Consider the following 25,829-nt stretch of genomic DNA (forward strand, 5'->3'; position numbering starts at 1 on the left):
AGGCTGTGCCCCAGAAGTTTCCAGACTCTCTCTGTCTCCTGTGCCTCAGCCCCACGGTGCCTCAAGGAGGCTTCTAAGGGACAGAGAAGAGCCCTGGCCACACAGCCTGCTCTGGACGTGCTTTGGGTTGGCACTGTGGAGCCCACGAAGACCCCAAAGCTGGGGGAGGGCATGGGCTCCCTGGGGTCACTCAAAGAATCAGGAGGGCACTTGCCCCGCCCCATCCTCCTTCCAGGGCCATAGTCTGAGGGATCCAGGAAGGGCCCCAGGCTCCCCCTCCCACTGCAGGGCTGGGGGCTGTAGAATCCACCATGGGAATATCTTTCCTTCCTCAAGGCCTAATCACCTGCAAGAGGTCAGATGTCAAGCTGTGGTCACTCCCACCATTGTGTGGCCTAGCTCACTGCCCCCTTCCCCGGGTCACAGCTCTAAGGCCCTTTGAGCGATGGGCCACACAAGGCAGGAAGCTGCTCTTTACTGGGCCTGACAAGTGCATGCTTACACACCTCCAGTGGCCAGGGGCCACCACTTCTGGGCATCTCATCCACTGTGGGGCAGCTGTGCAGTCTGAGGTTCTTCTCTGCTCTAAGCCGGCTGCTGCTTTCTGGTCCCCCCTCTGGCCCAGCTGGGCAGGTGTGCAGAAACCAGGGCCCCCAAGAGGGCTCTGCTCCAGCTCCCAGGCCTGCCTCCAGCCCCCTTCCCACTCCAGCACCCTCGAAGGACAGACCCCATCAGTGATGCCCAGTCAGCACACAGGAGCCCGAGCAGCCCAAAGCCGGCAGGTGCTTGGTTTGAATGCTCAGCCCCAGGGACTGCAGGGTGAGCTCGCAGGCCCAGTGTGGTCTCCCCAATCCAACCTCTGAGCTGAGGGGCTCCACGTGCCTCCGGGCCGGCTTACCTGGAACTAAACCCTGCATCCGGGGACCCCAGCCTGTGTGATCACTCTGTGGGCCTCAAGAACTGAACGCTGCCCAGACTCCTGCTGGTCCAGAAGGCACTGAGGTGCTTGGATTCTGCCCACCCGGCCAGGCACCAGCCTAGCACCTGGCAGGAAGCACACACAGACACGGCCACAGGCTGCCAGACAGGGGTAATGCTTTTATATTAGCTTTTCTGTAACAAGAAAAATCAGCTTTGAAGTCTTTATCATTTTTTCTCTTAAAAAAGAATTAAAAAACCCAAAGGTACCCAGAACTCCCCTCAGGCCCAAAAAATAAAAAAGGTCTCTCATCGGTGCAGCTGGGCCCTTGGCTCTTGCTCAGGCCAGCCCCACCATCTCCACCTAGGGCAGGCCCGCGGCCCCCCAGCACACCCAGACCATCCCTCTGGCCTCGGAGGGGCTTGCCCATCAAAGGCATGCCTGGGGCCGGCCAGGGTGTGGCGGGGAGTGACTGCCCCAGTGGTGGGGAGCGGGGCGCATGGGCCAGGGCAGCAGTCCTAGAGGTTCCTGTCCCCAGATGAAGGGAAAGGAACAAAAGCCAGCTTTTGTGAGTTCCAGAGGGTACAGGCGCCTGGCTGCAGAGAGCTCGGAAATAACTCTGCATCTTCCCCGAGAGATAGATGGACCAGCAGGTGGCGAGCCGTTGTGGTCATTTCTGCCAAGAAGGGCTGTTTGCACATGACATGTGTGTGCGTGTGTGTGCGCGTGCGCCCGTGCATGCGCATATATATCCATGGGGCAGGGAGCAGCACCCATGAGTGCCAGGACAGGTCAGACCCTTCCCCGAGGATGCAGGACTCAGGGTGAAGGGGGTGTGGGTGCAGAGTGGGGGCGGTGTGGTGTCTGTTTGTGTCTGGTTGTGGATGCGCTGCAGGAAGGGGTGGGGATGGGAGACTGGGTCCAGTCTGTGCGTGGAGGGGCCAGCAGGGGCTGTGCTGGGCTTGTCTGTGAGCGATTTGCGGAGTGTGGCTCACGTGCTCAGGCCCGGGCTGCAGAAAGGCTCCAGCGGTCCATCGTCCTGCAGGACATGCGAGAGTCAGGGGGAGCCAGGGGAAGTGGATTCGAGCTGGGGACGCCCCCCCACCCAGGGGGCTCTGGGAGGGCCAGACAACGGCAGGCATGATGGGGAGTTGCCCCTGGGAGCCCCGAGCCAGCAGGTCACCCACTGGGAGGTGCTCGTGGGGGGCTGGGTTGGGTCCTCTGGCCTTTCCCTGGGGCCTCTCCCAGGGCACCGCTCAGCAGACCTGACGGCGGCCAGTGTCCCCAGCAGAGGCAGATCCTCTCCTCCCGGGGACCCACAGGGACCCTCGAGAGGGCCACACTGAACAGCCAGTCGCCCTGCTGCTGATGCCTGGCTCTGCCTGAGGACAAGGTGTGGAGACAAGGGGCCCTGGGAGGACAAGAAGGTGACTCCGGAGCACTGGCTCTGGGCCTGCCCTCTGAGCCCAGACAGCGCCCCAGCACGCACCCCTCTCTGTCATCAGCTGAACCCCTTCCTCAGCTCCCTCTGCCATTCTCAACCCGCCTCGGGCTTCTCTTCAATTCAACGTCTTCACAGAGGCCCAGCAGCCCCTCCTCTGGCCACACCCTGGCCCCCTGGCCCCAGGGCCCCCAGCTCAGCTCCCTCTGAGACTCCCCGCTGGCTACTCACCACCACCGTGCCCACTCTCCAACATGCCCCGGGGGGACCAACCCCTGGCTGCACTCCCATCCCTTCCCGGCCTGACCCGCAGGACCCGTGAGGCAGTCACTCTCTCACCTATACCCTCAATGTCCTTGTCCCTTTTTCCCTCCTACCCCACACACCTGTCCCAAACCCCAGCCCTGGATGGGTCCCCTCCGTCCACTGTCTCCACACCCATTCTGGTCCTCTGAGTCCCTCCTGCTGCAGAGAAACCAGAAGGCTAGAAGCTCAGGCCGATGTGACTTCACATCTAGCCACCAAGCCACTAACCTGCATGTGCCTGCAGCCCCTCAGTCCTCCGTCCTGCCTCAGTGGAAGAAGCACTGACTTTCCTGCCCAAACCAGTCCTTCCTCCTGTTTCCAAGGGGATGGCTACAGCCAAACTCTCCTCTCTTATATCTTTTTTTTTTTTTTTTTGTCTTTTTGCCATTTCTAGGGCCAATCCCGCGGCATATGGAGGTTCCCAGGCTAGGTGTCGAATCAGAGCTATAGCCACTGGCCTACACTAGAGCCGCAGCAACTCGGGATCTGAGCCTCGTCTGCAACCTACCCCACAGCTCACGGCAACGCCAGATCCTTAACCCACTTAGCGAGGCCAGGGATCGAACCTGCAACCTCGTGGTTCCCAGTCGGATTCATTAACTGCTGAGCCAGGATGGGAACTCCTCCTCTCTTATATCTTTAGCTCCTCCCTCCATGCTGGCCCCTCCCATCAGCATTCAAACCAGCTCTATTCCTTAAAAAAGGCAGATGGTGAAGAGAGGCCTGCCTGAACTTCACGTCCCCTTTCCAGCCACCCTCTCTCGTCTCTTCATGGCCAAACTTCTCGACAAGAGTTGTCTACACTCCCTGGATCCACTCTTTCCCAGCCATTTTCTCCACCCTCTTCATCCCTGAAGCCACTCCCCACGTGGAGACCTCATATCCACCGGAGATAAATCTGGTAGGTTCTTGGCTATGCCAGCTCCCTCAGTGTCTCGGCAGCACTGACACAGCTGATTCTCCCCCACTTCTGGAGAAGCCTGTGCGTAGACATGCATGTGTCTATATACATGTGCACACAAGGGCATGTGTGCCTGAGGGGCATGCGTGCCTGGGGGGACATGTGCACATGTATTCACATGCCCGCACACGTGTGCAATGGTGCATCTGTCCAGCTATAAACACACGATGGAGAGTTCCCGTGGTGGCAAAGAGGAGACAAATCCATCTAGTACCCATGCGGATGCGGGTTCGATCCCTGGCTTCACTCAGTGGGTCGGGGATCCAGCATTGCCGTGAGCTGTGGTATATAGGTCACAGACAAGGCTTGGATCCTGCATGGGTGTGGCTGTGGTGTAGGCTGGCAGCTACAGCTCTGATTTAACCCCTAGCCTGGGAACTTCCACATGCTGTGGGTGTGGCCCTAAAAAGCAAAAAATAAATAAATAAATAAGTAAATAAATAAATAAACAAAACATGTGATGGAGCACATGCATGTGTGTCTGTGTGTACACATGTGCGCTGCGTGTTGGAGTGTGTGCTTTGTCCATGTGTGTATGTTTAGGTGTGTGCATGGGCACAGATACATGTGTGGGTGCCCCATGTACACGTGTGGGTGCTTGTGTGGCATGACTGTGTACTCGCCCTGTGTCCTCGGCTGTCTGCAGTTCTCCTGCCCCGTTCCCTAGATGCTCTGTCCCAAGTTCTGCTGCTGCTCCCCACCCCAACCCCCTCTCTCACTCACTGCCCCCAGGTGAGCTCCCCAAGCTTCTTGGCCTCAGCGACTGTTTCAAGGCTGATGGTGCCTGGATCCCCACCTCTAGCCCAGACCTCGCTTCTGAGCCCCAGACCCACATATCCAGCCCACCCTGGGTAGCTCCCCCAGGGCCCTCCAAACTCAACATCCCCCCACCAAATCTGCGCCTCCTGGCACAATTACCCACTGGAATGCCAAGCTAGAACCGGGATCTTATCTTCTCCCTCGCCCCATGTCCAGCAGGACGACTTGGGCCCCTTGAGTCTGCACCCCCCAACTCCTTTCAGGCCCCCCCTGCTTGTCTGCATCCTCCCCGCCCACCCCCAGCATCTCTGGCTTGGATTACAGCCCGGGTCCCCATATCCATTCCTGCTTCCACCATCCCAGCCCTGTGCATGTCCCATCAGACACATGCCAGCCTCCCGCAGGCTCGCTGTCACACCCAACCTTCCATCTAGGGCCCGCGCGTACCAACGGCTCTGGTAGAGTCGCACTTGGTATGAATGACGACGCGGGGGACAGAAGGTGAAGAAAGGACAGAAAGACCCTAGCTTGGGATCAGGAGCAGGAAACTGGTGAGGGGAGCGGCCACACAGACTACCTACCTACGTCGGATCCAGTTGCCCCGTCACTATCGCCTTTCCTCGTCCTCCTCGTCCTCGTCCTCGTCTTCCTCAGCCTCCTTCACCCGGCCCCGGTCCTTGGAAACGTCACCCAACTCAAAGTTGCCTTCTATGTCCAAGACCTGCAGGTGCTTCAGCCTCCGGAAGGCGCTGTCCACCACGGAGCCCACAGCCAGCTTGTTGAACCTGTGCGAGCCACCCACGCGGGGTCGGCATCAGGAGCCCGACCCGTCCCCACACGGACCCAGCCCAGAACCAAAGAGGAGGGGACAGGCCCTCCAGGACGACATGGGCAGGCACAGAGGAGGCAGAGTGTGTCACCGAGAGCTCAGGCTGCTCAGTGTGCCTACTGCTGGAGGGCAGGGGGGACCCTGTACAGAAAGGGGAGGGCCTTCCCCATATATGCTCTATACCTCCTCTCTGGCTGCCCTCTGGCATTAAACTCAAGGCCTGAGGCTCCTGGGCTGCCAGCCCAGGGTCACCTCGGCCCCGAGTATGGAGGGCCACACAGGCAAGGCCACCCTGGGCTTGGGAAGAGGGAGGCTGGGTTCTGATCTCAGGCCCCTTCAAGTCTCTGCACCTCAGTGCCCTACAGGAACCGAGGCACAGGTCACACTGCCCCCCACATCACCCAGCCTAGGCCTCCCGGGTCACAAAGCCCAGGACCGCACACCCTGCCTTTCTTTCGTCTGTCTCCTCCTCTCTGACTTGAGGGGCTGGGGTTCTCAGGAAGAGGCACCCTTTCTCCGCTGCTAGGAAGCTCCGCAGCTCCTTGGGGAGCTGGGTCCCCTGAATCATTCTAAACCCCCAGAACCCAGTGAGGACCTGAACATCTGCTATCCTGGGTCTGAGGCCCAGGCCTAGCCTGGTCAGCTGTGGCCACAGCAATCACCTGTGCTCTCCGGGCCTCAGTCTTCCCAGCTGTAAACTGGGAAGGTGCTCTCCGTGGTCCCTTTCTGCCCCAGGACCGTTGACGACACCCACACACACTGCTTTTTAAAGCTTCCAAAGCCCTTTCACAAACACGTGACCTTCACCAGGCCCGGCCCGAACCGAACCGTCCCCACCCTTGAGAGCTGAGCAGAGGCTCGATGGAATTCCGTGATGTACCCAACATCACACAGCTGGTCGGCAGCAAAGCCAGGCTTCCAACACTGACCTTTACCCGAAAGCTCTTCCCGGGTGCATGGACTATCCCACTGGAGCTGGGCAGACCCCAGGGGCTCGCGCAGGGCCCCGGGGACCCCTCCTACCTGAGGAAGATCCCTTTGAGGTTGGGTGTGGAGTCAAAGGCATTGGCGAGCACGGCACTGATCTTGTTGTTCTGCAGGTACAGGTACTCGAGTGACCGCGGGAGCCCCTCGGGGATCTCAGTGAGCTGATTCCCGGCGATGTCCAGCAGCTGCAGGGGGACCAGGGCAGTCAAAGCGCCTACCAGCTTGCAAATCTCCCACCAACCCCGAGCCTATCCAAATCACACGACCCTGCGAGGTGGGGTCTATAACCAGCCCCTTTTCCAGATGGGAACTAGAGGCTCAGAGAGGTTAAGAGTCCTGTCCAAGGCCACACAGCCTGTACAGGCTGGAAGCCAGCGCCCCGACTCCGAACCCTTGCTCTAGTGGATATACCTCAAGGCCAAGGTGTCTGGGTGTCAAAGTCCTCTCTCCTCAACACACCTGTCACCCCCATCTGACTAAAGATCCCAGAAGGACAGGAGCCAGGCAGGGGGTCCTCCAGCCCTTAAATCTTACTCCACAGGAGTCAGATGAGGGTAGGGATGGGGCTTCTCATTCACAGATCACAGGAGCCATGTGGACAGGGGACAGGGGCAAGGGTTCAAGGCCCACGGTGACCCTAGCATGGCAGCCAGGTCCTAGGCTGCTCAGTCTCAGAGTTGCCACAGGTCTACAGTCTAGGAAGCAGGTGGCCAGGGAAAGGGGGTAGTTTTTGCAGGGAAAGGAACACACTTGCAGCAGGCAGGAGACCTGGACATGCCCAGGCCCAGCTCACTGCCTGCCCCTCGGGCTGGCAGCCTACCCTCCTCGCCCCCGCCACACACACACACACCTGCACTCACACTCATCCCTAAGCTCCCTCCTCACCCTGACGGGCTGGGGCTCAGGGCCAGGAAAATGGGGGCCAGGATCCAGACTCAGGATTCAAGGGGAACAGACTTAGAAAACAAACTTATATACTAAGGGGGAAAAGGAGGGAAAGGGGGGAAAGGGGGGAAGGGACAACTTGGGCGTTTGGGATTAACAGATACACACCACTCTACAGAAAGTAGATAATTCACCAGGACCCAGCACGGGGAACGCTACTTGATAGTCTATAATAACCTATATGGGGAAAGACCCTAAAAATAATGGATATATGTGTGTGTGTGTGTGTGTATATAACTGAATCCCTTTGCTGCACACCTGAAACACAATATTATTAATCAAGTATACTCCAATATAAAATAAAAATTAAATGGCAAAAAGACAAAGAAAATTAAATTTTAAAAAAAGGATTCAAGGGGAGCACGTGCTGGAGTCCCCATCGTGGCACAGTGGTTAATGAATCCAACTAGGAACCATGAGGTTGCGGGTTCGATCCCTGGCCTTGCTCAGTGGGTTAAGGATCCGACGTTGCCCTGATCTGTGGTGTAGGTCACAGACGTGGCTCGGATCCCGCATTGCTGTGGCTCTAGCGTGGGCCCATGGCTACAGCTCTGATTTGACCCTTAGCCTGGGAACCTCCATATGCTGCGGGAGCAGCCCTAGAAAAGGCAAAAAGCCAAAAAAAAAAAAAAACAAGGGGAGCACATGCTTCAGGCACCTTAGAGAGCCTCCCTGTCACCTCCCCTCCCCAGCAGGGCTCCCTGCTCCCTGCTGGGTTCCTTCCACACGCCCCCAGCATATCCTCATGCATTCCAAACGTCCTCAGGGCCCATGGTGTTGGGGACATGGAATCCACTGAGACTCTGCCCCCTCCTCCAGGCTGGCAGCGGAGATGGGCGGAACACTCTGACAATGAGCCTAGTGGAGGGGCCGGACCCACCCTCGGGACCGGGCAGTAGATGACAGCCAGCATGGGTGGGGGCTCTGAAGCGGCAAGAGCATCTGCTTGTAGAAAGACCCAACAAAGTCAGGAAGAATCTGCTCCATCAGACACCCTCTCCCTTACTGGACACCCCCAGGCAGGCATCTAACCTGCCCGTCATTGGTGGCTTCCTAGAGGAGGTGACCTTGGAGCTGAGTCCTAGGTCTACTGTAAGCTCTAGGAGGGTAGTGACCCCGGCTCTGTCGTGTTCCGCTCTGGGTCCTTGGTTCTTGAGCTGTGTCTGCACCTGGCGAGGGCCTGGTACAGGCTTGCGGAAGGAATGAGGGAGGTGGTGTCACCAGTGCAGAGAAGGTGCTTCCAGCAGAGGGGACAGTATGAGCAAAGCCCAGTGCCTCTGGGAAATGAAGAAGCTCAGCTGGGAGCAGAGGCAGACCAGGCCTTGAAGGCCGTGGCAAGGATGCTGGTCTGGGTTCTAGAGGCAGTGGAGAGCCACGGAAAGCTTCTGGGCGGGAGGGTAAGGCAAGCATGTTTTGCTCCGGACATCCTCGGATTGTATGTGGATACAGGAGTGGAGAGCGCCCCGGAAGCTGGGGTCCAGGCAAGAAAGGGGAGTAGTTTGACCTGGTGGTACCAGCAGGAGGGATGGAGAGGACTGGAGAATCGGGAGCTGGGAAGGGAGAGTTGGCTGCGTAGTAACAACAGGCACTGGGGGGGGCAGTTGGCGTGAAAGGGGGACGTCAAGGGCGGCGTCCACATCTCCCCTGCACACCGGGGCGGGTGTCACCCCCTCCAGCGTGTTAGAAGATGCAGCAGGAGGGACAGGTGTGGAGGTGAGTATACGGACCCAAGAGAGACGGGCAAAGGTGGTTGGATCCTGGGGTCTGGCAGGGCTGTCTGGGTGAGGAGAGATGCCGGCTGCTCCTCCAGGGCCAGTGGCCTCCCCCCAAGCTGCCACCTGGCTCTACCCTCAGGATTCTGCTCTGCCTCCCTGCCCCACCCTCAGGGCCTCTCCCCTGCTTTCCCCTCAGCTCCCCATCCTGACCTCTCTCCCAACAAGCATGTACCAGCACCTTCACAATGAGGGCCCCGGGCCAGGCAGGGACCACAGCAGACTGAAAGGCCGGCCCCTTGTCCTGCAGCAGGAGCAGCAGGCAACAGACAAGCAAACGCGAAGGGATGAGCGTTATGAAGAAAAACGCAGCAGAGGAAGGTGACAGGGGGTAAAGGACGTCGGCCGGAGGAGGCGCGATTTGAGCAGACCCCTGAGAAGAAGGGAAGGGCAAGATCCCAGGCCACCGGGGAGAGAGGGGCCGCCGGAGGCAGAGATGCTCCCGGGTTTTCCATCCCAGTTCCCTTGCAGCCTCTCCCTGAGTCAGAAGGGGTCACCTGGAACCACTGTGGCTCAATTCTCAGCACCAGATGGCTTTCCTGTCTCTGACTGAAGCCACAGGAGTGACACTGCCCTCTCCTCCTCCAAGCCCAGCCTTCCCCAGGCACCTATTCCTGGGCCCACAGTTAAGGGAGCTCCATTCTCTCATGCCACCCGAACTGTCCCTGCAGCCCCCCGCGATTGAACAATATCCCCCACCTCCACATGCAGCCACGACCTCCGCTTATGGCCGCAGTGATCCTAAGCCAGACCCTGCGGGTGGTGAGCTGGACCTAACCGTGCCAGCGGAACCCTGCCCTGCACGCCCGTGCCGGGCGGAGCCAGCCAGACCCTCCGCAGGGCACAGCCCCCTACCCTAAGGCCCAGCCTGCCCAGCGGGTACCTCCCTCATGGTCCGGCCCTCCTGCCCGCCCCTTGCCCTGGCTCCGCAGCCAGCAACCCCCCGATTCCCCCCCCCCCCCCCCCCCGCCTCGCCGCCTCGAGCATCCACAAGGCACGGCCCCGCCCCCTCACCTGCAGCCCTGCGAGGTCGGCCCAGGCGCGGGGGCCCAGGGCCCGGCTGCGCAGCCGGTTGCCGGTGAGGTAGAGCTCCCGCAGCTGCGCCATCCCGGCCAGCGCCCCACGCGCCAGAGCGGCCAGCTCGTTGCGCTTGATCTTCAGCACGTGCACGTTCCGCGGCAGCCCGGGGGGCAGCGTGTGCAGCCGGTTGCCGGACAGGTCCAGCGAGCGCAGCTGGCGCAGCTTCCGGAAGGCGTCGCGGTGCACCTGCGCGCTGGTGATGCGGTTGTAGCTGAGGTTGAGCTCCTCCAGGAAATAGGTGGTGGCGAAGTCGTCGCGGCCGATGCCGGTGATCTGGTTGTGTAGGATCATGAGGGTGCGCACGCGCCGGGGCAGGCCGCTGGGCACGCGCTCCAGCGCGTTATTGTACAGGTGCACCGTGTGCAGCCGCTTGAGGCCCTGGAAGGCCCGAGGGTGGATGCCCTGCGCGCGCAGCTGGTTGCTGTGCAGCAGCAAGTACTCGAGGCTGCGGATGGGGGTCAGCACGTCGGCGTCCACGCGCCGGATGGCGTTCTTCTCCAGGTGCAGCAGCACCAGGCTGCGGGGCAGCCCCGCGGGGACCCGCGACAGATTGTTGCTGGACAGATCCAGGTACTCCAGGCTGGAGAGCTTCCTGGGGGGAGGAGGAAGTTGGGCTAGTTGGCAGAAGCCCACACGTTTTCTCTCTTTTTTGTGTGGTGCCATGATGCCCCACGCCATATGGAGTTCCCAGGCCAGGGAGCAGATCCGAGCAGCAATTGCAACTTAAGCTGCAGCTGCGGCAACACGGGATCCTTAACCCACTGTGCTGGGCTGGGGATCGAACCTGCGTCCCAGTGCCCTCAAGAGGCCGTGGATCTCCTTGCGCCACAACGGGGAACTCCCACTTGTTTCCAACATTATCCCCAAGGGAGGAGGCCGGGGACCTGCCTCTAATTCATCCCAGCTTTGCCACTAGCTGACCGGAGGCCCTCAGAGCCTCTCAGTGGTTTGATTCAGTGATGTATTGGTGTAGAAAGATTTCTGGCACATCGGAGTTTCTTTGAAGACTAATTGCTTAACTAAGGCCTTTTGCGGCAACCCCGGATCCTAAAAACTGAAAACAGACTCCTTCAACAAGGATGCTTGAGTTTCTATTCTGTAAGAAGAAGCCAGCCTCGGCAAAGACATCCTTGCCTCATCGGAATTTCAACAGGCCTTACCCCGGGGGCAGAAATGTTAGCAAAAGCACAAGCCTCAGCATTTCTTCTCTGGGGGAACAGGCCAGGGGCAGGTGGGCAAGGCCCAGCCAGGGGGGCCTGGGGAGGGGTGCCATGCTCACACGAGGGTCCAGGTGGGGGCTCACCAGAAGGTCTCATTGTCCAGGCCCTCATCAGTCAGGTAGTTATTCTGCAGGTACAGCTCACGCAGGTTGCTCAGCTCACTGAAGACACCGGGCGGGATCTTCTCCAGCTTGTTGTTCTGAGAAGGTGGGACGGCGGGGAGGGGAGCGTGAGGGACAGCGGAAGGGCGAGGGCGGAGCCTGGGGATGAGGTGTGGAGAGGGGTCTGCAGGAGCCATGGGGAGGCGGCCCAGGACTGACGTACTCGGCGTGGGGCTGAGAGCCAAGCGGCCAGGCTTCTGCCTGCTTCTCCGCAGTGGATGCTGGGCCCGCTGGCCTGGGCCCCAGACCCCACAGCCTTGCTCCTGCGCCCCCTGTGGGCCTGGGCTCTTCCCCTGCCGCGGGTCCCAGCTCTGGCAGTGCTCCCCCCTGCCCTCTCCCGCCCACCTTGAGGTGCAGCTTGTAGAGGGCGGGTGGCAGGTGCTTGGGCACGTGTCGCAGGAAGTTGCTGGACAGGATGAGGATCTCCACGTTGCTGGAGCCGTTGAACATGTTGTCCGGCAGCCCGGCGTCCGCCAGCTTGTTGTTGTGCAGGTAGACGGACCTGGGCAAGGAGGCGCAGGTCCTCACCCACCCGGCCCCAGCACAGCTCACCTGCTGAGCCTCCAGGCGGACCTTGCCCAGGTGAGGGCCTGGGGCCCAGGGCACCCTCCTCCCATTTCAAGAACCTGGGATCCTACCAAATCCAGCCCCCGCCCCACATATCCAAGGGGAATCAGGGACCCACCCACGCGTTAGTGGAAGACACAGGGTTTCCCGACCCCAACCCTTCCTCAAGGTTCTTGCAGCCCTGGGGTCCCTGTCAACCCCACACAGCTGACTCTGAGTTCTGTGGGACCGCCTTAAGATAGGGCCTGTCCCTTTTACCTCTTTGTCCCCCGTGCCCAGCACAGGGTCCTGGCTCAGAGGGGGGTGCTCCTGCATTTACTCAGCAAATATACAGTGAGTGCCCCTACATGCCAGGACTTCTAGACCCTGGAGATACAGCAATGGGCAGAACCAAGGAGCCCCTGCCCTCATGGAGCTGACATTCCAGAAGGAGAGAAGACAAAAAACAAGAGACATCCACAGGCACTGCGGCTCATCCTTGCTGCGTGGCCTCTCTTGGGCCCCAGCCTTTTCACCCGGGGGATGGGGCCACACAGCAGCTCACACTCCTCCAGGAAATGGACAGAATCCAGGTGACAGATTCAGGGACAGAAGTGGCCCCAGAGGTTGTCAGCACCTTGCCGTCCCCAGCCCCGCCTTGCCTCACTCCCACACCGGCGCTGTGGGCCTCACCCCTCCCAAAGCTGCTCTCAGCCCCGGACGGCTCTGCCTGTGGGAAGATGCTTCTTCCACCAGGAGCTGGGGAAGGAGGAAAACACCCCACCATTCCCCAGACCTCACTCTCTGGGCCGATTCCTCCTCATCCTTTAGGTGTCAGCCTTCCAAGATCCTGTGCCCCTGCAGCCCCCAGGCATCTGTCACCCCAGTCCTGAGTGTGGGGCATCCTGCCTGCACGGGCCAGCACGCCCCTCCTTCAGGGCCTGGCTGGGTCCCTGGGCCCCACTCAGGGCTGGAAGCCTCTGCCTCAGGGCCTCCCCTCTCCCCAGTCTAAGCCCAGCCCCCCCCCCGACCTCTGACCTCAAGTTTGGCTTCTGGCCAAAGGTGAGCCCATAGATCTTGGTGAGATAGTTGGCTGCAAAGTCCACACTGATCAGGGCATTTGGCAGGAACCGGGGTGCCAGGGTCAACTGGAAAGGGAAGAGTGGGGGTAGCAAGACCTGGTGGAGGGTCAGAGGCCGGCGCTGAGTCACATGGCCTGCTCCTCATCCGAGTCTCCTTCCGGCAACCAGAGGCATCTTCCTAAAATGGAAAACTGCCCCACTGCCCGATGACACAAAAGCAGAGCCTCTATGGCTCCATAGCGTTCTGAGCTTGGCATGCAAAACTGCCCAGCCTGTCCCCTGCTCTGCCTTTCTCCTGGTCTCTCCTCGCACGTCCCCCAGACACTGGGCCTCTGTGCAGTCACAGTGAGTACCCACACTTCCCCAGACCCAGCCCACGGTGTCCCCCCTCCATTCATTCAATAGTCTTCCCCAAGTCAACAACATTCCAGGCGCAGGCCCGGGCACTGGACCTGTCCCGGGAAACAAGACAGAGGTCGCCTGCTCCAGCCTCTCCTACCACCGAACGCTTACATCCTGAACAAGGAATACAAGTCTCTGAGAGTGATCACTGCTCTGCAGGGAATTCAGACAGACTGATGACAGAACCACTGAGTTGGGCGGTCAGGGAAGAGGTGGCCCTGAAGGCATGATGGCACCCTGAATGCCATCTGCAGGGAGAGCACCCACACGGTAGAGGCAGGGAGCAGAGGCCCTGTGGAGGGGTGGGTTGCCAGGCCTCGGGTGGAGTATGAAGGAGCCAGTGGGGAGATGAGCTAAGAGAGGGACATGGGGGAGTTCCCTGGTGGTCTAGAGGTTAGGATTCAGCATTTGCACTGCTGCAGCTCGGTTCCACCCCTGGTTTGGGAACTGAGATCCCACATCGGGCTGCTGCAAAGAAGGACAGGTGGGCCCAGACCACACAGGCCCAAGGGCCTTAGGGACACGTGTGGGTTCTCTCCTGGGCTGAAGGTGAAGCCATGGGAGGGTGTCACGTGGGAAGGAGAGACGATGCAGAGGCAGAAGCAGGGCAAGATTTTGAAAAGCCAATCTGGCTGTTCCGAGGAGGTGGGGCGGCAAAGAGGAGGCAGGGACATCCTGCTGCGGGAGGGGGGGGTCCTGTGCCGGCGGGCGGGGGGAGCTGAGGGCCTGTGATGGGACCAGACGTGGGTAAGAGAGGCCCTCCTGGATCTGGGGCTCTGACCAGTGGTGCTGCAGATGGTCGGAGAGGGGCTCTCCAGAGGCGGGGAGACAATAGGAGGACTGGGGTTTGGGGGCCATGGTGGGAAGCAGGGGTTCTACTTCCATTAAACTTCTGGGGGAGATGTTGGGGAGGCAGGTGGATCTTTGGGGGTCAAGTAGGAGTAAAGGAGAGGCTGGAGACATGGCCAGGATGTAGACGGGTGTTAAAGACGAGGGAGGAGACAGGCCGCCCTGAGAGTTCAAAGAGAAGGGCCGGGACAGCCCTGGGACAGGCCAAATATTTTGAGGTTGAGTACCTTTCTGCTGTCCCTTCTACCACAGTTCCCTCCCCCTGAGGCCTCTGGCTGAAATCCTGTTACCCTTCCTGGCCCTTCAGATGCTGTCTCCTCCAGGAAGCCCTCCAAGGGCTCCCTTCCCATGGGGATGTGCTCTCAGTCCCCTCCAGGCGGCTCTAGGCCTTGACCCCTGTCCTTATCTGACCACCCTGATGCCCCGGGTTAAGGTGTGGGGTCTGGGCCGTGTCTGAGCAGCAAGGGGACCCAGCAGCCAGCATGGAAGAGGCCGTGGTAAAAGCTCCCTAAGCTCAGGCCTGTTGGGGGCCCCTCACCTTATTATTGGCCAGATACAGGTAATTGAGGTTGGTCAGATGCTCAAACGCCTCCTCCGGGAGCCCTTCAAAGGACAGGCATCGGTCAGAGCCCTGGATGAAGGAGACGCTGCAGGGGAGCACGCAAGCACGGACCGCCCCCGCACCCACCCCACTTGCCAGGACAGGGAGGCACTCCCTGGGGCAGGTGCCTTCCCAGCCCGCCAGCGGCCCCCCACCCCACCCCGCCTCCAACGCCCCGCCCGGGCTGTCAGGGCCCAAGCTCAGAGGAGCAGGTGGGAAGCGTCTGCTGAGAGATGCTCAGGGCAGCCTGGGCGGGGATGGGCCCCCATAAGGTCAGCCCAAGGTCAGGCCCAGTAAGGTCAGGTCGTCAGGGGCAGAGGACCTGTTAGGAAGGAGGCGGTCCCAGAGGGTCAGAAGTCCTCTTCGTACCCAATCCTCACAGCAGGGCAGAGCAGGGCAGTGGCCTCTGAGTTCCCCCCTCACCTGGCCCACCCTTATCTCATCTGGTACGCATCGTGTCAGAAGGGGGCCGTCACTGGGAGCCCAGCCCGCCTCTGACACTCGGCTCTGGGCTCCCAGACCCTCAGATGCTGGGACTCATCCAAGTACCTAACGAGAGGGAACAGTTACACAAACCGTCCCTCCGCGGAATACCCTGCGTAAATGACAGCCACAGAGAGTTTTTAGCAACATGCGAAATGCTGCTGAGCTAACTCCTAAAGGAAACAAAGCAGTTACAGTAGTTGGATTATATGAATACCATCAGGTCAGCTATGAGTAAAAACACAAAGAAGGAGTTCCGTCGTGGCGCAGCAGAAACGAATCCAACTAGGAACCATGAGGTTGCGGGTTCGATCCCTGGCCTCGCTCAGTGGGTTAAGGATCTGACGTTGCCGTGAGCTGTGGTGTAGGTCACAGACGAGGCTCAGATCTGGTATTGCTGTGGTGTAGGCCGGCGGCTACAGCTCCGATTAGACTCCTAGCCTGGGAACCTCCATATACCGTGGGTACGGCCCTAAAAAGACAAAAAGACCAAAAAAACAAAACAAAGAAAAAGGATTGAGCTTTAAATTGGGTAAACCTTATGGTGTATATAGTATGGTATATTTTTAAATGGAAAGAAATATGTCAGCAGTGATTCACACCAAATAACAGAATTATGAATGACTTTTTTTTTTTTTTCTTTTCTTTAGGGCTGCATTTGGGCATATGGAAGTTCCCAGGCTAGGGGTCCAACGGAAGCTACAGCTGCCAGCCTATGCCACAGCCACAGCCACACCAGATCCTTAACCCCCTTAGCGAGGCCAGGTATCAAACCTGCACCCTCATGGATAAGAGTCAGGTTTGTAAGCTACTGAGCCACAACAGGGACTCCCATGAATGGCTTTTTCCTGTTCCATTTTGTTTTCTGCATTTCCAAATTCTCTATGAAAATCAAACTATTTTGGTCATCAGGGAAAAAAACAAAACAAAACAAAACAAAAACAACTTCCTAAACTGTGAGGACTCTATGCCTCTTTGATTCTGAAGGCCTTCTGTGAACCAAAGAGTATGTGATGCATCAGGCCCTGGAGTCTGAGCTGCTCTGAAGCCTCTGCCCCTGATCCAACTCCCAGGTCTCAGTAACACCCCACTGTGTTAGGCAACCACAGGGAGCCCTCTGCTACGGGGCTGATGCCAGCCTAGCCCAGCCCAGCCCAGGCCTGGTCTTTTCCACAGGCCAGGGTCTGCAGGGCAGGGCTCTCCCCACGGGCCCCCAGTTCCCCGCCTGGGCTCCGGGGCCCCGACTCTGGGTGATCCCTCACCTCGGGAAGTCAGGCGGTTGTTTTGGAGGTTCAGCGTCTCCAGCCGATGCAGCCGGGAGAGCTCGCCAGGGTAGATCTTCTCCAGCTGGTTGTTCTGGGGAGTAGGGGGAGGGGGCGGTGAGGAGGCAACAAGAGGGGGTGCCCGGGACGCCGGCCCTATAGAGGCCTGCGCCTACCCTCAGCCCAGGTCCCAGGAGCCAGTCCCTCTTTGGGCGCTTCCCTGGATGGACAGACCCTGGGGACTGGCTCTGAGCCAGGCCCAGAGGCAGGCGTTGCAGGCACAGCAGGAACCACGACAGAGGTGTGATTCCCCCTGCTAGGAGCAAGCGTACACACACACACACACACACACACACACACACAGGCATCCGCGGGCAGTGCAAACTTGTAACACCCTCTCCCCTCCAGGCCTGTTCCCTGCACGTCCTCACTTGGTGACAGGTGTCCCCAGCCCATTCTCCCCTCCCCCAAGCCAGAAATCACTTTGGTTCCCTTTCTCGGCCCTGTGGACCTCATTCCCCTTGGATGCTTCAAAACCCAGGTTAGGAACCACCTCCTCCAGAAGCCTTCCTGGGTTGAATCAGGGCTGGGTTAGGAGCTGCTCGGGCCTCGCTGCACTAGTCCTTCTGTCTTTATCTGTTTTCTCTACCTGTTGAGGCCTCTGCCTCCCCCACAGACCGTGAGCACTTCCAGAGCGGGGCATGTCCGAGGCTGCCCTCCATGCCCAATGCCCCGCACAGGACCAGAGGCCTAGAGCAGGTGCACAGGAGACGTGTGATGAACGAACCAACAAGAAGTCCTGTCGTCCACGTGTCCCTTTTCCCCTCAGCCACCAGGCTGTGTGATCATGGGCTAGTCACCTTCCTTCTCTGGGCCTGATCTCCCCCTGAGACGGGTGAGTTAGCCCCGCCCTCTCCCCCAGCGCTACTGGGCCACACGAGGGGGACCATGGGGGCGCCTGTGCTCCCAGAGTCCCCATCTGCAATGCTGTGTCCCACTTCTCGAGGTTCTGAAACCTAGCCTGTGCCTCAGCGGGGGGAGCCTCTGTCCCCTGAGCCCCAGGGCACTCTGGGGGTCCCCTTTGCTCTCATTTTCCCGGCCTGTAACAGTGTTAGAGGTGTCCTGACGGTCTGTCCAGAGGGTCAGCTGCTGGGCAGGTCTCTGTCTGTTAAGACAGCGTCTGACTCTACCGAAGGGCCTCAGCCCAGACTCCTCCCGTGAAACAAAGCAGGTTATAATGTCACTGGGCTCTGGCCCAGGATGTCCCACGGGGGGCGGAGCCAGCCCAGTCTGACCTCCCTAGCGCCCTGCACTGGGGGTGAGGAGCCATGGGCAAGAGCTGCAGCTGGGGGGTTCTGGGATGGGACCCACAGGATGGGGACAGCCCTGGTGACCACTGGCACCACGCCAGCCAGCCTCACCTGCAGGGACAGGTGGTTGGTGTGCTCAGGCAGGTCCCCTGGGAACTCGCGCAGATCAATGCCGCCACAGTCCACGACACCCTCCTGGGAGCAGGCACAGTCTCGGGGGCAGTCGATGGTGGCTGGGCCGTGCCCTGGCTCCTGGGGGCTCAGGACCAGCACCGGCTCCTCCTCCACGAATTCGTTCTCTTCGGGGCTTGGGCTGTGGGTGCCACTTCGGCCAAACCCTGGGGCCCTCACGGCAAGCACCAGTCCCAGCAGCAGCTGCGGTGGCAACAGCAGCAGGAGCAGCAGCGCTCTGCTCTGGGCCATGGTGCCTGCAGGCGGGGTTGAGGGGCCCGAGTCAGCAGGCAGTGGGGGGCTAGGGCCCACAAAAGTCATAACGTGACCTCCAGGCCACAAGGAAGAGCCCACCCTGGACCCCGTCCTGGGCAGGCATCTGATCTGCTGGCAGCCAGCCCACTCCCTCCGGGCTGCCCTCTGGAAGGGTGGGGGTGAGGGGAGGCCCTGGCCCGAGGCAGGTCTGCAAGGCCTCTCACAACCCTCCCCAGGCCTGGCCCCCAGGAATCTGTACTCCCACTTCACAGAAAGGAAAGTGGAGGCCCAGGAAGAACTGGCACTTGCAGGGCTTGGTCTAGACGTCCCTGAGCCCTCCCTGACCTGGCACCGGCAGTGCTGGGAGGCCCTGTCCCTCCTCCACAGGCCGTGGCGGGCCAGCACGGGCAGGGCGCGTCCATGCTCTCTGGCTTGCCCCTCAAGGGTCTTCAGGTGGTGGCGCTCGCCCTCGCCCACCTGCCCCCTCATCGGCCCCACTTACACACGTGCATTTAGTCGATCCTCCCGCCAGGCCTTTGCACGTGTTCCTTCTGCCTGGAACGCCCGCCCCCCCCGCTTGCACACCTCCACCTCCAGCGTTACATTCCCCTGGGATAACTCTGAGATGCCCCAGGGCTCTGCATCCCTTGGTTCCCCCCCAACACCCAGGACTTGGCATGGGTTACGAATGTGGGCTGGTGTCTTTTGCCCACACCGGGCAGGGAGCCAGGCTCTGTCTCTGTCTCTGAGCGGCCGGCCCAGAGCAGTCCTTAGTGATGGAGCTGCTGCTGCTCCCATGACCTCCCAAGCCCTGTTCCTGCTGTTTACACCCTCAGCTGCCCTCCCCAAGGGCTGCCGTGCTCACATGACCCCTGCCACCTGCAGGAGACCACGCCCCAGCATGGTCCCCTGGGGCAGCAGGGAGGAGGCATAGAGGGCCGGCCTCCGGCCATGGAGAGAGATGCTGGAGTTCCATCATCCCGCAGCCTGTGGGCCTGGCTTGGCTCCAGGCTGGTCCCTGGAGTTCTCTTTATAGGGACTCACTTAGAAAACATCTCTGTGGTGTGCTAAGATGTGACAGGTGGTAGCTCAGGGACACTGACTCTGAGATCACACAGACCCCAGTTCAAGCCCCCCTCTACCACTTGGGGGCTCTGACCTTGCTGAGCCTCAGTTTTTGGTTTTTTGGTTGTTTTTTTTTTTTTGTCCTTTTGCCTTTTCTAGGGCCACACCTATGGCATATGGAGGTTCCCAGGCTGTGGGTCTAACTGGAGCTGCAGCTTCCAGCACACGCCACAGCCACAACAACATGGGATCCGAGCTGCATCTGCAACCTACACCTCAGCACATGGCAACGCTGGAGCCTTAACACACTGAGCAAAGCCAGGGATCGAACCCGCAACCTCATGGTTCCTAGTCAGATTCGTTCACCACTGCGCCACAATGGGAACTCCTGAACCTCAGTTTCTTCATCTTACAATGCAGATATGTCTCCACTCCGAGGTCCTGGGAGGAGCCAACAAGACAGCAGATGCAAAGCACCTGACACCCATTAGGCCATGCAGCGCGGCTATTGCTGGTGCAGCAAGTATGAACACAGGTACGTGACACGCGTCCAGGCCAGGGGCACACACTGCGCGGTCTGAGCCTCTCTCCCCACGTTAGATCAGGGATCATGGCTGGTGAGAAGGGTCTGACGAAATGCCGGGCCTGGGAGGCCTGGGTCAACCGGGAGCTTGTTGATGACACTGCTGTGTGGTTACAAAGGCAGGCTCTGGGCTAGACAGCCAGGGCTGCGAGCTTGGCTCTGGCTCTTATCAGCTGTGGGACTTTGGGCAAGTTTTGTCACCTTTGAAACCTCACCTTTCTCACCCATCTATTGGGTGGTCTCAGGGGACACATGAGAGTCACTGGGATGCAGGTACTCGACCCAGTAAGTGATCAGTACATGTTAGCTCTGGAGCTCCTGTTGTGGTGCAGTGGAAACAAATCTGACTAGGAACCGTGAGGTTGCGAGTTCGATCCCTGGCCTCGCTCAGTGGGTTGAGGGTCTGGCGTTGCCGTGGGCTGTGGTGTAGGTCACAGATTCGGCTCGGATCCTGCGTTGCTGTGGCTGTGGTGTAGGCTGGCAGCTGCAGCTCCGAGTAGACCCCTAGCCTGGGAACCTCCATATGCCACGGGAGCGGCCCTGAAAAAAAGACAAAAGACAGTACGTGTTAGCTCTTCTGCTAATTAGCTCTACCACTGATATCTGATCATGGGTGCTGATCACACCCCAAGCACACCACTGGCCGCCCCAGAACCCTCTCTTCTTCCCCTTCCCTGTGGAGCTCCGGATCCTGCTTTTCCGGCCCAGGCCCAGGCCTCCCTCCTCCAAGAGGATTTGCAGATTCTAGCCTCCTGTGAATTCCTTCTGCCCTGTGGCGGCTGTGGTATTTCAGAGGGGGCTTTGCCTCCCTCGTTGGCTCAGCCAGCTCTCTAAGGCGAGGCCCATCTGCCCCAAGCCCTGTGCTGGGCACAGGGGACACAGGTAAAGTGGAGACGGCCCTGCTGTCAGTCTGCAGGAAGCAGCAGACCCCGGGACAATAACCACTGCCCACCAGACTGGGTGGGCCAAATAAAGGGGGTCCCGAGGTGCACAAGGCCCCAGAAAGCAAGCTGTGAGGACAGAGAAGAGGACCGGCCCCCGGACTTGCTAGATCCTTAGAGGTAGGTCCGCAAGGCCTGCGCAGACTCGGGCCCAGACCACTGGCCCCAGAACCCAGCAGAGAACCAGGGAGCCCCCCACACACAGCTCCCGGGCTCCATCAACAGCAGTGAGCGATGCATGTGCAGCCCAGCCCTGTGCCCGCCCTACTGCCCTGTGCCCTGACCAAACGGGCAATGAACCCTCGGCCAGGCTACAGACCACCATCCCCATGGCACATCATAACCCCCCAGCTAGCTCAGCAGCCTTCAGCCCCTGGAGCCACCAGCACTAAACCAGAGTCTCCCCACCCTGCCTGCCTGACCCCACTGCAGATCGGACTCTGGGAGGCGGAGTGTGGGCCCAGGCCCAGGCCCTAAGCTCCATCAGGGCGGGAGGCCAAGGAGACGGATCCTCCCCCTGCAACCCATGCCCTCACCAGACCAGCCACGTTCCCTCCCTCACCTTCAGTTTCGTATCTGTAAAGATCTATCAAACTGCAGCTGGAAAAATATTTAATTTATATTAACATCACAAGCCATGTTGAAAATGTTATCACCACCGCTTTATAGATGAGAGAGGCCCAGTGGGACCCGCCAATGGAACACAGCTGTTAAGGGGCAAAGCTGAGCTCCCAGCCTGGGTCTTAACCACAAAGCTGTGAGGCCCTTCCCTGGGCCAAGTATAGCTGGGCACTGAGGACCCAGAGAGACAACCAGGTGTGGCTGCTGCCCTTAGGACTCTCACACCTGCACTGCCCAACATGTGCACATGTGGCTACGGAGCCCTTGAAATGCAGCTGCTCTAAATTAAGAGACGCTACAATGTAGCAGACGTGCATCAAATACTTAACACAGAAAAGAATGTAAGGGGTTCCCGTCGTGGCGCAGTGGTTAACGAATCCGACTAGGAACCATGAGGTTGCGGGTTCGGTCCCTGCCCTTGCTCAGTGAGTTAAGGATCTGGCGTTGCCGTGAGCTGTGGTGTAGGTTGCAGACGCGGCTCGGATCCCGCGTTGCTGTGGCTCTGGCGTAGGCCGGTGGCTACAGCTCCGATTGCACCCCTAGCCTGGGAACCTCCATATGCCGAGGGAGCAGCCCAAGAAATAGCCGACAAAAAAAAAAAAAGAAAAAAAGAATGTAAAATATCTCATTAGTAGTAATGATATCTCATCAAATATCTCATTTATTTTTATAGTGACTACATGATAATACTTTGGATATACTGAGTTAAATACATTGTTAAAACGTTACCTGTTTCATTTTTTTTTAATGTGGCTCCTAAAAAATTGTATATTACACACGTGGCTTGCTTTTGTGGCTCATTTTATGCTTCTATTGGACAGGGCTGGTCTAGACATTATGCATAAATTGTATTATAATCCCAGTGTCATCGGAGCTATGATAGAGGGAATCTAGAATCCATAGGGGCCCAGAGGAGGCCTAACTGTGCCTGAGGCCAAGAAAACTTCCCTTATCTAACTTTGAAGCATAAATATCAGGCAAAAGAGGGTCAGCATGTGTAAATGCCCAGGGGCAGGAGGAAAGCCCCTGTGACCTCTACAAAGCTCACTAGACCATCCAGTGGGGATCGGGACAGGGAGAGATGCAACTGGGCAGTGGCCACAGTCCAGGCCAAGAAAGAACTTGAAAGCCAGGTTAGGGAGAGTGACCCTTAGGAGAGATGAGAAGCCACTGAAGAGCCAGAGTGTGGCACAGAGAGGTTTATGGATGGGCCAGTGGGGAGCTCCCAGAGGCTGTGCAGTGGTACAGACAAGGGATAATAAGCCTGGTCTGGGCAGCGGGAGGTGCTGGGCTTCAGGGATAGAGAGAGGAGGTGCATTCTAGGGAGAGGAGGAAGGACAGGGCTCAAAGAGAGGTGGCCCCCGTGCCTCCTCCCAGCTTGGCCTGCCACCCTCAAACCCTGCGATCTTGGGCAGCTCCAGCTCCACTACGTGTGCTGTGTGACTCTGGCGACATCGTTGACCCATCTGAGTCTCTCTTTTTTCCCCCTTGTTGTTTCTCCAAGAATGTTGAGCAAGATAAGCGCCCAAGGCCCTTCTTTGTGCCTAGCCATGCTGGAGCTGTGTGTGGAAGGACGGAGAGAGCCCTCCTAGACTCTGAAAGTCCCCAGAGTGCCCCTGGTGAGGAACAGCTCACACTGCTGGGACAGCGAATGCTGGGTGAGAGGGGCAGCTGAGTCTGCAGCAGGTTGTTCCGATCCTGACTGCTGTGTGAGCCTGGGTGAGTCATGTCACTGCTCTGAGCCCCTGTTTACCAGTCTAGGTAATGGAGATGGGAGCTCCTCCCGAGGATTAAATCAATGACATGTCCAGCGGACACTGGCACCCAGCAAAGTGCAACACACTTGGGGTTACTGTTACTGAGGAAGTACCTGGGATCCCCTGTCCCCTCCCCAACCCTGGGGAACCAAAGCTCAAGGCCCTGAACGGCTTAAGTGGCGGGAGAGGATTAAGGCAGGACTGGAAGAAGGAAGGGCGAGGGAGATCCGAATCAGGAGGCAGATCCTCAGCCCCCAGCACCACCTTCCTCCCACACTTAAACTCAGTAAAGATCCGCTAATCACCTGCTCTGGGCTGGGCCCTGAATAGCTGCATCTTATTCACTATAACAGAAGACCCAAGACTAAGAGCTGGTCTTTCTACTTTGCAGGTGAGGAAAGTCAAGCACAAAGAGGCTCCCCATCCCCAGCAAGCTCCTATTCAAACGCTCCTGTTCCAGGAAACCGCTCCAGCCCCCTGGGCTGGCTTAGGGAGTTCCTTAGTCCTCCCACAGCACCCTTCAAGGCTCAGCTGAGCCTTCTTTGACTCCCCAGGCAAGGAGCAGGTGTTCAGGCCAGGTTGGCCGAATGAAGGAATATATTTGGGAAAAGCAGGGTTGGAAATGATCTCCATTATTTTCTGGTCGGATTCCCTCAGTTTACAGATCAGGACTTTAAAGGCAAGGCCAGGATTAGAATTTGTGTCTTCTGACTCCTGCTCAGAGCCTTGGACGGGTGTTGAAGGCTGGGGAGGAGTTCTCCAGGTGAACAAAGGGAGGAAAGGCACTCAGGGCAGAGGGCAGGGCCTGAGTGGAGGCCCAGCGATCAGAGGCTGGAAGAGGGAGGTGGGTTTAAGGCCCAACAAACAGGGGGCAGAGGTCCACGTCTGGGGGGCATCAGCCATTAGGCTAGGGGGCTGATGATAGGGAACTATCAAGGGTTCTAAGCAGATTGCAGTCAGAGCTCTTACGGCCGACTCTACCAGGCCTAAAGGTGCCACCATGAGTCACACCTGTCCCAAGATTCAGATAAAAGGGGCAAAGTATGCTCCCACAAGATTGCATGAAAGCATTCAAGTGAACCTGACATTTCTTAACTTGCATTCTAATTGAGAATAGGCTGGGCCCTGAGTCCTAAAAGCGGAGGCTTCCGTGGTGCCTCCTGTAGCTGGGTCCACCACCGCTTAGCCTCCCCGCCCCCCCGCCCAGTCCAAAGTTGAACGGCAGGGGGTCAGGTTGCATGGTCCTCCCAGCAAGCGCCTGGCGCACATCCCTCTGTACCTCCCGGACCCTGAGAGCGCACGCTTGTTTTCTGCTCCTCTCTTGAAGTTCAGGCTGCAGCTGCCTCCCGCCCCATGGCCCCCCGCCCCAGTCCCCAGAGCTCACCGCCGCTTCCACCTGACGGCGCATCAGGTATTCTAGCACCACGGCGGTTCAAGGACCTGCAACCTGGGGGCTTCGACCGCATTGGCCAGAGCGCCCCGGCCTCGCTGCCCGCGCTCCGGGGCCACCCTCCTGCCCCCTCCTCAGACCTGCTGTCCCAACAGGGAGGCAGCTGGAGAGACGGACAAACGGACACCGGGCGCCGGCTGAGAGCTGTGCTCAGCGAGGGCGCGGCATGGGCCCGGGGAGCCCAGCCCGGAGCGGCTCCGCCTCACCTGTGCGCGCGTCCCGGGGGCAGATCTCAGCTTCTCTCTAGGCCTCAGTTTCTCTGTCTGTAAAGAGGTCCAAGGGTGGGCTAGCTGGAAGGAGCTGACGTGGAAAGACATGGGCATACGCTGAGCCCAGGCCCCAAGCACAGGGGTCCTCGCCCTTCCCCGGTTCCACCTGCCCCCCACATTCCCTGTCTGCCCGCATCCTTCCACCCGCCCCCCACCATCCGCCCTCAGATTCTTTCCAGATGTGCGCAGCAGGAGGGGCCCGGGACCAGCCTTTGGCCGAAGAACAGGCCCCTGCCGGCTAGGCATCGCGGAGGGGCGCGCCCCGGAGGAAGAGCTCTCCGGCCGTGCCCTCCAAGTGTAAGGCTCCGGCGGAGGGGGCGAGGTGCGCGGCCCCGCCCGGGCCAGCCGCTGGGGCGATCCGGACCAGGCGGGAAGTCCGATCGCTCCCCAGCTCGGCCCGGGCCCTCAGCCCACCCGGCCTCCCGTGCCCGGTACCTGCTGCGCTCCGGCGCCGCGCCGCGCCCTGCCAGCAGACCGCGTTCTTCCGAGTCGCCTCTGCGCTCCGCGGGCGCGGGCTCCTGCCATTCAAGTCGAGCCGTGCTCTCGGCGACGCAAGTTTTGTTGTGGGTTTTCTCCTCCCCGCCTCCCCCTCGCCCCCCCCGCGCGTGCATCTGCTGGACGCCGGCCTCTTCTGGACACAGGCGTAGGGTCCCCGCAGGCGCGGGCAGCGGAGGGCCTGCCCCTCCCTGCGCTGGACTGGGCCGAGCCCCACTTGCCCGGGAGGCAGAGCCGCCGCGCGGACCCCTCACCCCGCTCTCTGCTCCGAGGGGCCGCCGTACCACGCCCCTCACACCCACCCCCA

The 25,829-nt window shown here is 59.5% G+C and overlaps 1 protein-coding gene across 3 annotated transcripts; it reads right to left on the reverse strand.

Moving 5' to 3' along the window:
• Window positions 1–1,078: 1,078 nt before the first annotated feature.
• On the reverse strand, window positions 1,079–25,620 carry PODN (podocan). Of its 3 annotated transcripts, none has more exons than XM_047789073.1 (12): window positions 25,463–25,620; window positions 24,965–25,021; window positions 18,027–18,343; window positions 16,606–16,699; window positions 14,798–14,862; window positions 12,965–13,104; window positions 11,726–11,882; window positions 11,303–11,418; window positions 9,934–10,591; window positions 6,239–6,387; window positions 4,968–5,171; window positions 1,079–1,958 (listed from the first exon to the last, which is right to left on the reverse strand). In XM_047789073.1, exons 3-11 carry the CDS (start codon window positions 18,336–18,338, stop codon window positions 4,994–4,996), a joined length of 1,869 nt encoding a protein of 622 aa, XP_047645029.1. In that variant the 5' UTR covers window positions 18,339–18,343; window positions 24,965–25,021; window positions 25,463–25,620; the 3' UTR covers window positions 1,079–1,958; window positions 4,968–4,993. The 3 variants fall into 3 exon arrangements, with proteins under 3 accessions (XP_047645029.1, XP_047645028.1, XP_047645030.1); XM_047789072.1 differs by having other exon boundaries at window positions 24,965–25,058; window positions 25,463–25,618; XM_047789074.1 differs by having other exon boundaries at window positions 12,965–13,074; window positions 24,965–25,058; window positions 25,463–25,616.
• Window positions 25,621–25,829: the final 209 nt, after the last annotated feature.

This window comes from Phacochoerus africanus, chromosome 8 (genome assembly GCF_016906955.1).
Source record: "Phacochoerus africanus isolate WHEZ1 chromosome 8, ROS_Pafr_v1, whole genome shotgun sequence".
NCBI lineage: Eukaryota > Metazoa > Chordata > Mammalia > Artiodactyla > Suidae > Phacochoerus > Phacochoerus africanus.